We start from the raw sequence: 12,255 nt of genomic DNA, 5'->3' as shown, positions 1-12,255 counted from the left end.
CCAACAATTGCCAAAGTCACACTGAGGACACCCACGGCCAGACAAAGACATCAATACGTAACAGTTCCCTACTCCATGGCTGTGTCAAGCTAACATACACACTTCTATTCATTTATTCCTAGAAGTTTAACAACTATAGATTCTTCAGAGCTTACTGCTGTATTAGAGGAGCGGACATAAAATATGAGGATAAAATCTATATCATGTCAAACCTGACACACGGAAAAGTGCTATATTTTTTATTAGAATTATTTTAAAGAATAACCTCAAAAAACCTTTGAAGGTACTACATAATGGACTATCAATGCCAAATTATGGACAAAGCAGTAGAGAGGCCGATGATTAAGAAATACCCAGAGCTGCTGAGTTGAGTCATCTCTCTGCTATGAATTCACTGACTCAATAAACAATTAACTGAACACTTATTTTGTGCCAGACGTTACACTGAGCACTGGAGAGAAAAGTTACTATATATGGGCTTAATGGCTCTGCACTAAGATACTATTCACCAGAACACAGCAAAACTCAGACTAGAGCAAAGCCACAGTATCAGAGTTGTCCATATTTTCCTTTTCCTATATCATTTTTTGCTTTATATAGTTAATTCTAGTTTTTCTTTTGATTCTGGCTTTGCAGAATCTTGAAGGAATACAGATCGACAAATACTTTAACCAATAAGCAGAATAATTCATAAATCATTAGACATCTCCATCTTAATGGCAGTATGAGTGGGGTAGAGGAAAAGATAAAAGTGACTATAATTCCCATTTTATAGCTTTTCAGTAAGTTACAAGGTGCCCTAAGAAATTCAAGCAAATCACAGGCCCTCAATAAATACTAGAGGAGAGACAAGAGTGAACAGAGGATGCTATTCTCTGTACTGTATCTTTTTAAAACCATCTTAACTCAAATACTCATGGGAAAGGCTTGACTGTCAATGAAAACACGTATTTTTTTTAAATACTGGATTTTGCCATAAAATATCAGTCTTATCTACTTCATTAGTGTTGCTGTGTTTCCATCAACTTAATTCAAACATGATACTATTTTTTTAAAGACACCAAACAATTACTTTAGAAGTTCGTTCTTGAGCTTTTGGTCATAGGCCTCCTCAATACGCTTTATATTCAGCTCCCACCTCCTAAGCCCGTCAGTCATGCTTTTGTTTTTTTCTTCTTGTAGCCTCTGGGCCCTGAAATTAGCAAAAACAGATAAGGCAAATTAGAAAACTATAATACTTGAAGTAAAGAATTTAGGGGGAAAAGATACCATGTGTTTTTAGCTCCACAGACTCAAACTGTTATGTGCCTGTCACAGCTGTGGCGAGTAAATGCGAAGAGCCAGAAGTCTCCCACCTCTTTATGAGCTGACCTAGTGACGATGGATCTGAACTAGCAAATGGAGCTCTACAGTGGCATCTGGCTGGCGGGAGTGGGAAACTGCCAAAACCAAAGTGGTTTCTCACAGGAGATGGTTCGCACTTTAAAAAAAAAAAAAAGGTCATAAGTGGAAAGTAGCCATAATCAATTCAGGGGTGAAAGAATGATGTTTTTTGTTACAAAGCTACAAACCAAACTTCAGCTAGTGCCCTTAAGTGCTTGTTTCTTCTATAATAGTGTTTCTAACTGTAAGATTTAATTGACTAGCCCATAGCTATTAAAGACAGAAGATTCGTTCTGGCATTTCATAGTTTACTAATTCAATACGGAAAAGTAAATACTGAAAAGAGACCAAAAGATGGATGGATCAATCAGAAAGTCCCAACACCGAAGAAAGGAATGGTCTTCCTGGTGAGACCTTAAATCAAGCACAAGATCAATTCCAGAGCCGGGGAACAGGGTTCATAGGGACTTAGATCAAGCCATAATGAGAAGTGCTAGGGAACCCAGACTATTCCAAGCAAAGGATAAAAGCTCTGTGTGTTAGCTCCCTCTGCTGGTTAATCTGTACACAAAGGAGCGGTAAACTAGTATGTTTATTTAATTTACATATTATGCTTAGAAGCGAGGAGAGAGGAGGGGAAGAGGAGGTAAATAACTGATTACATAATCATGAACTATCTCTACCCAAATTGTGTTCCTTCTCTCTCTTATGATCAATTTACCTCTTTGGTATTGCCAGAAAGAGAGTAAGGTTGGCAGAGAGAAAAAATCAAACAAACTGAGCCTATATATAAATGAGAAAACAACATCAATGAAGATGAAGACAAATCCTTTAATGAAAGAAGCTTCCTGGATCTGTGAGTGCCAATTAATGGCACATACCAAATGGGAAAGAAGGCTTATTCCATAAACTATAAAACTGCTGAGCTTGCTATGAATCCCAGGTAAGAAGTGAAGAATGAAACGTTGGTGAGCGCTGGGAAAAAGCAACACACACATATCACAAGAAATACTTTCACCCAGTACAAGCCAACTCAGAGCCACCGTGTTTCCCTTTTTCGCCAGCAGAGCAGGTCAGTGTGGCAGGTCTGACTCTCTGGAATTCAGTTACTACACGCACATGAAACTGAGATCTGAATGGTTGAACATAAATGTGAAACGTATGATCTGTTAAAGCGTTATTCGCTTCTGCAAATCATTTGTCTGGTCTCACTGAAACCTGACGATGGTGTCTCCTTCTGCTTTCATCCCAGTGTCTAATATTTCAAAAGTGAAACCCTCGTCCCTGTTTCTCTTAACTTGTGCCTTTTGAAAGTTAGGTGCTATCACTTTTACAACCAAGAACTCTATTTTGCAGGTAATATTAGACTATGTAGACATTTTTAGGAGTTCTTTTTTGCATCTCATTCATTCTGAATGTCCCAAATGAATACACATTACTTACAACTCAAAAGCTTCAATTCTTTGCTTCAGCTCAGCTTCTCTGTCTCTCAGCAAATCTATATCTTTTAGGAGAAGCTGCCTTTGAGTATACATTTCTTTTGTTTCATTCTGTAGAGGAAAGTATTAATTTTTAGCAAGCAAGCTAAAGAAAACAAGAGATTTGAACTAATACCCTGCTTCCTAAATTCCAGAAAGCAAAGTACGGACACTTAGAGGGAACAATTTCACTTTCAAGAGGTTCCAATGTGAGGTATATGTTTTGCCTTTTTTTCCACAAAAATTTACTCCCTCCTCCCCCCAAGGACTGTTAAGCCACGTTACCCTATATTCCTAACATCTCGTCTTGTTATTTTATTACTTAATTAACATCTCTCAGACACTTAGAAAATTTCCCTAAGTTCTTCAGCAAGAAAAAATGAAACAAAATGTGCATTCAGCAATAAAACTTCAAGGAATCCCCATAGTTCCATCGCTGTCTGAAAGTTTCAATTCAGAGGTCATTCTGGCTCAGTCAGCAAGCTCGCCTGATGTCCCGAATGAATGGCCACACTTCCATGTATGTGTTCCCTGAGCAAGGGTTTCCTGAACACCTGTCACATGTCCAAGGGCACACTGGGAGCTGGATACACAACGATGGACAGATATAGGACAGTCCCCACCTTTAAGAGACTCACAGTTTAGTCAGGGAGAGAGAGACAAACCAACAGTCACACTACGGTGTGATGATTTCACAACCAAAGTACATCAAGCCTCGACAGCACGAACCAAGCCCAAAGGACTCCATCAGTGGGGGTCAGGAAAGGCATCACGAGGACATGACATTCTGGCTGGATTTTGAAGGACTGGATGGTTTTATCATGCAGAGAAGGGGAGGGGCATTCCAGGTGGTGGAATAAAGGCACGGTGCTCTTCACAAGGATAGCGACCCTCTCTAGTGCCTTCAGAGAATCAGGTGACTAAACGAGGGTTCGAGTCTGTTAACTGGTTGATCTGATCTAGTCAGTCATCTATCTTTTAATTTTATTGATGTATAGTCCATTTACAATGCTGTAATTTCTGCTGTACAGCAAAGTGACTCAGTCATACAAATACATATTCTTTTTCATATTCTTTTCCATTATGGTTTATCACAGGGATAATGAATATAGTTCCCTGTGCTCTAGAGCAGGACCCTGTTGTTTATCCATTCTGTATGTAACAGTTTGCTTCTGCTAATCCCAAACTCCCAATCCATCCCCCCTCCCCCATCCCCCTCGGGGACCACCAATCTATTCTCTATGTCCCTGATTTTGTTTCTGTTTCATAGATAGGTTCATGTGTGTCATATTTTAGATTCCTCATATGAGTGATATCATATGCTATTTGTCTTTCTTTCTGACTTAGTCAATCACCTATCTTGAAGATGACGCTGTTAGTATAAACATAATCCAAGCTTCTCAAACACCTGTGCCTCCAACATTTATTTTATAGCTAAGCGAGCCCAATTCCCAGAACTGCTATATAAAACTTGTAGAGGGCGTACAATTACCATTAAATAACTGGGTCTTATTGAGAAGCTCTAAGCAAGGGTGGACGCTGGGAGGAAGCCTTCTACTTTTAACAGAACTTCCTGATAGAAGCTCCCGCTGTCCATAGGAAACAAGGTCTCAGATCCAGCCTGGTCTAAGACATGCCCTTGGCAAAGGAACCTGTTTTTCCCAAAGCAATGAATCCAATCCCTCCCGACACGCCCTCCCGCCACTTGGCAACCTCTCCACCTCCCGCCCAGCCACCTTCCTGGGGGACAAGATCAAACGGCCACATGGATGACCCCGGCAGCCCTGGACGCCTCCACTCCGGGGACCTCACCTCTGCCCCCATGGCAGCATGCTGCGCTGTTTCCAGTCTTGACCTGAAACTTCCACCTGCAACTCTGTCCTCTTGGCGGAGGACAGAGTTCTTCTTCCACCCATAGGAATCCTCAGACCTGCTTCTCGATGTCTTCCAGACGGCCCCGTCACCCTCCCTGCTGCCCTATATTAGCCTCCTCTTGGGCTGCCTTCCTCACCCCACCCAACCCCAATGTCTTCCACGAAATGGGCTGCCTTTCCAAAGCCAAAGAAATTCGGTGCTCTCAAGCTCCTCTCCCCGAGCACCTCTATCCTTCCGCCCTCACCGACACTACACGTCGTCCCGAGAGCTGCGCCAGAGCCATCGCCTGTAAGCACTGGATTTGGTCTACTGCCATTCCAGGCTGCCCACCTTGGCTGGGGTCTCAACATAGCTCAGGCAGCCCCGTCTGCTTCCCAGGGCTGCTCTTCCTTTACTGCAAGCAGCCATTCCACACCTCTGATCCTCTCCCCCAAGCTGCTACCGAAGCCTCAAATCTGCTGCCTCTTTGGTACGAGTTTCTCCCACTCCCAGCATGGATGGTCCCGTCCCCGGTCCTTTCCCTCCAGCCATCTCAGAGGAAGGGTGCCTGCACATCCTTTCTAAGCCCAATGCTTCTACTTGCGTTCTTGACCCCAGTCCCTACTTGGGAAACGGCCCGGAAATAGTCACCCAGTAAATGATTTTAGAATATTACCTCCTGGTGCTCTTGAATTCTCTTAAGGGTCATCTTTTCCCGAGAAATCAGGGCTTCAGATTTTGCTTGACAAGCTCTCTCAAATTCATTCCGCAACTCAGCTAATTCCTTCTCACACTTTCTTTTCTCTTCCGTTTTAATTTTCGCTATTTCAGTATCTTTAAAATATTTCAACTGCCAATTGATGACAAATAATTGTAAATGCCAATAACTATACTAAAGAAACAGTAACATTCTCTCTTCACTGTTAGGTTTAACGTTAATGCTGTCTAAATACTGTCTAAATATATTCAGTTTTAATTCGTGTTTATGTTTCATCTCATTCACTGTACTTATAGGGTGCGTTCAAAAGTCATAAAGAAATGACATCATCTGGAAAGAGAAATAACATGCACAAGAGTATAGTATCACATTCATTAGTAAAGATTCTAGTTATTTCCCCACATACCTAAGATGAAGACATTAAAAGACAAGCAAAAACATCACTCTTGGTAATAACAAGATCAATCTTACCTTTTGACTCATTTCTGCCCGTAACTGCTGTTCAATTTCTCTCTTATATTCGTTTAACTTGATTTCTAAAGATTCTAACTTTGGATGCTGAGGGTAAGCACCTGCAAACTCATCGTCAATAAGCTGAAGCTTCTCAGCTATCAAAAAACAACACAGGAAAGGTTAGAGAAACGTGGGCAGGTGAGCAAGAGGCCAGAGCTCTGTTCAAACACAAAGAGTGTACTTAAGGGAAAGTGTAAGGATGTCTGCAATTTACTTGGTAATGCATCAAAAAACTGAGAGAGCTTAATGGATGAACAGGTAAGTGATCAAGCAAGTATAATGCAAATTTCATGGCAGACTTGAGGTATACAAGTGTGTGCTGTAAAACTGTGTCAACTTTTCTGAATGTCTGAGAATCCTCATCATAAAATGTCAGGGGAAAAGAAAACAAAAAGTACAGTTCAAGTCAGAAAACACTGGCATCTCTTTCTAGTGTCTAAATGCCATGGGAGAGAGCTCTTCATTGGACTTTGGTTAAAGCTGACTCACTTTCAAAACACTGACCTTAAGATGAATCAAAGATCATGTGTTGGAACTCCTCCTCTCCACAGAAGAGGAAACAGACGCCCACACAGTTGAAGTGACGTCCAGAGGGCTAAGCAACTCTATAACGGCATCAGTGGGGCTAAAGCCAGGTCTGTGATTGCCTCGCATTCCGGCACTCTTTCCAGCAGACCTGCAGCCCTCAAACCAACTGTGGATCTGAAACCCACCACGTAGCACACTGCAAACCTGGCCCTTGCGTACAAGCTCAATCATGTGTAACACCAATACCACCAAAAAGCAGGCATAGGAAGAAAAGGCTGGCAGAAGCAGATTAAAATATTGGCAGGTATGTCTCTGGTCGGCAAAACTTTCCATCTACTTTTCTGGATTTTCCAAATGCTCTGGACTGTCCAATGCAGGCCGCTAGCCACATCTGGCCATACTGAGTACTTGGAACGTGACCAGTTCAAAATGAGATGTGCTCAAAGTGTAAAAGACACACCAGATATCAAGGACTGAGTACAAAAAAATAAACGTAAAATACCTCCTTAATATTTTTCATATTGATTTCATGTTGGAATAATATTTTAGACATACTAAGTTATATAAAATATATTACCAAAACAAATTTCACCCGTTTCTTCTTACCTTTTCTACTTTGGCTACTAGAAAATTTTTATTACACGTGTGGCTCATATTATTGAACAGAACCACTGTAGAATAAGCATGTTCTATGTTTCTAATGGAATAAAACCTACACCTAAATAAATGAAAGGCACAGTCATACTATACGGTCTTTACAAGTTATGAACTTATCTTTTTACAAGTTAAAGGCACTAGTGCAGTTTAAGAGTAAGGAAGGGCCAAGAAACCGATTAACCACATCCTATCAGCCAGCTGTTTCCCCTCTCTCCTGAGCACACAACTCAAGGGCAGGATGGTATTACAGAAAGCCTGCACAGCAGAAAAGGCTCTGGATTACTGACCACAAAACTTGGACTCATGTCAGTTCTGACCCAGACTCGGCATTGCCAAGTTGCTCTTCCTCTGGTGACCTGAGTTTTCTCAAGTTATAAAATGAAGGGATGGCCCACTCACTTCTCTAGTTCTCTGCAATGCAAATAATCTAAGATCTTCTCACTTTAGTGGCTATAAAGTTAGACGAGACACAGGGAAGAACCTCCCAGTCAAGAGAGGTTCAACCCAACAGGCTGAACCCAAGTGGGCCTCTGGATCCCCACGAGATTTGGAAAGCATAGTCTTGGCGGCCATGAAGGGAGGAGCAGCCCTGGAGAGCAGTTCCTGGTCCCACCCAGCAGTGATCCCAGAAAAAAATGAACACCCCTACCGCCAGCAGCCTGCATCCCTCCCAGTCAAGCAACAAATACATAATACTGTACATCAGGTGTCTCCTTCATTGAAAAGAGAAAATGGAAGAAGTGAAATTATGGAAGACCATAATTACCAAGGGAGTCTTTGACGGGAAATGTTGAACTTGTCTGAGTTCCCATACTGCAACTCTCTTTAGCCTGATGATATTTTGCCAATTCTTTCAGAAACTGCATGAGAAAACCTAAAAGACACAACGTGTATAGTTTCGTTTCACAACTTTCTTTCATTCAACTGTTGCTCAATCACTGTTTATGCAATCTTGGTTTTATAACATTATCTTTTTTTTTTTTTTTTTTTTTTGTGGTACGCGGGCCTCTCACTGTTGTGGCCTCTCCCGTTGTGGAGCACAGGCTCTGGACGCACAGGCTCAGCGGCCATGGCTCACGGGCCCAGCCGCTCCGCGGAATGTGGGATCTTTCCGGACCGGGGCACGAACCCGTGTCCCCTGCATCGGCAGGCGGACTCTCAACCACTGCGCCACCAGGGAAGCCCCACATTATCTTTTTTACATCATGTATCTTTTAAGAATAATTTCTGAGGAAAGGCGTTTCCAAGCATGATACAGAAACCTACAAGCAATAAGGAGAAATATTCATCAAACGTACAAATTAAGAACTTATATGTGGCGTGAAATGGCAAAGTCAAAAGACAAATGATACACTGGAAACAGCTATTTGGCATAATACAGAGACAGAGAACTAATCTTCATAAACATCAAAGTGTTTTTACAAATCAGTAAGAAAACAGAAAAATAGGGCAAGACATGGACAAAGTTCACAGAAAAAATTTTCAATGTTGAATAAACATGAACAAAGTTATAAATAAATGCAAATTAACACTACAACAGAAAGATCGTATTTTCCCGATAAGCGTATTACCAAAGTTTTAATCTTAGCACTCTAAGTGTCAGCAAGGGGGCAGGGAAGCAGGCGTGCTCTTTTCACTTGGGAGGGAAATTTGCCCGTGTTTATGGATATTCAAAATGCAAGTGCCCTTTCACCTAGTCATTCCACCTCTCTGAATTTACACAGCTATACTTTCCCAAAAGGGTGTAGCACTGCACACCACATGCTTCTAATGGCAAAAACCAAGCGATGAAACAATAAAATCTCCATCAACAGGGGGTTAATTAAATACATTCTAAAAAATAATTAGTCCAAGTACACGGCTAGAGAAAGATATATTAATGGATAAAGAAGGCAAATTGCACAACACTATCTATAATATGATCCCATGTATATGTTATGATTACATATAGACTTTGACACCTGTGAACTAATAAGTTCTGGTAGGATAAACAAGACACTCTTTGTTCTAGTTATCAGCAGAAAGTGAAATTAGAGAATATGAACAGAAATTCCTACTCTTCTTTCACTTCATACCCTTCTGAATAGTTCAAAAAATTTTTTTTCTTTTTGGCCACACCGTGCAGCTTGTGAGATCTTAGTTCCCTGACCAGGGATCAAACCCAGGCCCCTGGGAGTGGAAGCACAGAGTCCTAACCACTGGACCGCCAGGGAATTTGCTGAAACTTTTCTTTTTTTTTTAAAGTCATGAATATAAATTTTAGAAGTTTTCACTTTCTTGGAACAGATGAATGTACTTCTGCATCAGCCAAGTTAAGGGCTTATTTTTCTTTTCTACTGAAGATGCTACAATATACTGTTTTCTTAAATCGAAGTATAGTTGATTGACAATGTTGTGTTAATTTCTGCTGTACAGCAAAGTGATTCAGTTATACATATATACACTTTTTTTCATATTCTTTTCCATTATGGTTTATCATAGGATACTGAATATAGTTCCCTGTGCTGTACAGTAGGGCCTTGTTATTTATCCACTCCATATATAATAGCTCACATCTGCTCACCCCAGCCTCCCACTCCATCCCTCTCCCCCTTGGCCACCACAAGTCTGTTCCCTATGTCTGTGAGTCTGTTTCATAGATATGTGGAATCTAAAATATGACACAAATGAACCTGTAAGTGATATCATACAATATACTCTCTCTTACTTCCCCTACTGTAGATATAAACTCTGTTCTTTCATATTCATTGCCTTGCAACTCTTCTGTCTTATCCACCCTCTTCTTCTGACCATTTCCTATCAGCCTGTTCTCACCTCACCCCTTCCTGCTGTCATGCTGAGGCCAGATCTCGGCTCCCTCTATGGACAAAGGTCAACGTTTGGCAGAAATCTTCAAGATCCTGCAGGAGGTCATCTTTGGCGGTGTGAGCCTCCACCTCAGCATTTCTAACGCTGGTGCCTTTTCCCAGTTCTGCAGTGCTTTCCGCAGGCCCCTAATTAGTTCCACTTCCCCTCTCTCCCCTCCACACCCCCACCCAAGAAGGATACGTCTAGTCTCCTCCTTTATCCAGTCATTTATTTATATCAGTATGGACTCCTGTTTTATACCTTGGTAATTATAATTCACGGGTAATTCTACTACTCACTGATAAAACCCACTCCTTTATTTTGTTGGTCCAATTGTTCCAGCTTTGGCCTCTGGGAGCACTTTCATCGTGGGTTTTTGTCTTAAGCACTTCCTTAGGTTCTAGCACTGTAAGGGGCTCCAGGCTCATCTTGTATAGTCTCTGTTCCACTCCTGCAATCAACCGCTGCTCCAAGGAGCCCTGGTTCCTATTATTATGGAATGGTATTAGAAACCGAATCTTAGTAGTGCAAACTGGGCTCGAGGTGTGCTCACTGCAACTGGGGTGTCACTGCTTCCAGCCCCTCAGCCTAGACAGCAAGGAAATACGAACGTACACTAACCTATGTACACAAACATACCTATAAATATCTCTATGTATCATCTGTATCTATATTAAGCTAAACATGAGTTCATGCTAATGTCTCCAACTAAGCCATTACCATATGGATCATCCTAGCCTCCTCCCCTTGTTTATCTGTAAAGTCCCACTCCAGCAGTGAACACCTGGCTCCCGCCATCTTCTATCCACTTACTTAATTGTTCAATTCCAGCATACATGTATCATGGTTTCAGAATTGTTAACCAGCACTCCCATGAGCAATAACTCTCACCTTGAATACACAGCCTACGTACAGTTGCTTCTTTCGTCTTAGTCTTCATTCCTTTCCAAAGTTAGATAGCTCAGCATATATTTTCCCCACCCGTTTCAGTGAGGTTACTACAGTTAGATTGTTTTGTCACAGTCCGCATTCCATCCTGAGATCACCTGACCTCCTAAATTTGCATACATGAAGACTTGTTCTTTGTAAAGTTCTACAGGTTTTAGGCAAATGTCTAGTGCCATGTATCATACCATTACAGGTATCGTAAGAATACTTTCACCACCCTAAAAAAAAATCCTGTGCTTCACCTCTTCAACCTCCTACCCCTCCCTCCAAACCCCTAGCAGCCACTGATGTGTTTACTATCACTATAGCTTTGCCTTTTCCAGAATGTCGCATAAATGGAATCATATAGCACGTAGCCTTTTCAGACAGGCTTCTTACATTAACAATACACATTTGTGATTCATTTATCTCTTTGCATGGCTTGGTAGCTCATTCCTCTTAGCTGAGTAGTATTTCCCTGTCTGGAAGTACCACAGCTTGTTTATCCATTCAGCTACCAAATAACATCTTGGTTGTTCCCAAGTTCTGGCAATTATGAATAAAGTTGCTACAAACATTCACGTGAAGGTGTCTGTGTGGACTTAAGTTGGCAAGTCACTTGGGTAAATACCTAAGACAATGACTGTTGGATTGTAGGGTAAGACTATGTTTAGTTTTGTAAGAAACCACCAAACTGGGCGTCCCTGGTGGCGCAGTGGTTAAGAATCCGCCTGCCAATGCAGGGGACATGGGTTCGAGCCCTGGTCTGGGAGGATCCCACATGCCGCGGAGCAACTAAGCCCGCGAGCCACAACTACTGAGCCTGCATGTCGCAACTGCTGAAGCCTGCGTGCCTGAGCCTGTGCTCCGCAACAAGAGAAGCCACCGCAGTGAGAAGCCCGCGCACCTCAACGAAGAGTGGCCCCCGCTCGCCGCAACTAGAGAAAGCCCACGCGCAGCAACGAAGACCCAGTGCAGCCAAAAATAAATTAAAAAAAAAAAAGAAACCACCAAGCTATCTCCCCAGGTGGCTGTACCATTTTGTATTCCTACCAGCAATGAGTGACAGTTCCTATTGCTTCACATCCTTACCAGCATTTAGTGCTGAAGGTGTTCTGGATTTTGGCCATGTTATCTCATTTTTGTTTTAATTTGCATGTCCCTAACAAATAATATGCAGCATCTTTTCATATGCTTATTTGCCACCTGTATATCTTCTTTGGAGAGCTATCTGTTCAGATCCTTTGCCCATTTTTTAACTGACTTGTCTCTTTAGTGTTGAGTTTTCAGAGTTCTTTGTGTATCTTTGATGCAAGTCCTTTATTGGATGTCTTTTGCCAATACCCTCTC

At 41.8% G+C, this 12,255-nt stretch overlaps 1 protein-coding gene across 2 annotated transcripts in view; it reads right to left on the bottom strand.

The window, feature by feature from the left end:
- The window catches only part of OFD1 (OFD1 centriole and centriolar satellite protein), a 49,460-nt gene extending 41,455 nt beyond the window's left edge, over positions 1 to 8,005 (bottom strand). For both annotated transcript variants that reach the window (XM_079726926.1, XM_079726927.1), the window contains exons 1-5: positions 7,898 to 8,005; positions 5,905 to 6,041; positions 5,392 to 5,565; positions 2,827 to 2,933; positions 1,073 to 1,192 (exon numbers count right to left, since the gene is read on the bottom strand). In XM_079726926.1, coding sequence (XP_079583052.1) covers positions 1,073 to 1,192; positions 2,827 to 2,933; positions 5,392 to 5,565; positions 5,905 to 6,041; positions 7,898 to 7,997 — 638 coding nt within the window. In that variant the 5' untranslated portion in view covers positions 7,998 to 8,005. The remainder of the gene's footprint in view (positions 1 to 1,072; positions 1,193 to 2,826; positions 2,934 to 5,391; positions 5,566 to 5,904; positions 6,042 to 7,897) is intronic.
- Positions 8,006 to 12,255: the final 4,250 nt, after the last annotated feature.

This window comes from Hyperoodon ampullatus (assembly GCF_949752795.1).
Source record: "Hyperoodon ampullatus genome assembly, chromosome: X".
Taxonomy (NCBI): Eukaryota; Metazoa; Chordata; class Mammalia; order Artiodactyla; family Ziphiidae; genus Hyperoodon; species Hyperoodon ampullatus.
Note: the sequence above shows the minus strand (reverse complement) of the source record. Positions and strands in the feature narration are given on the sequence as shown.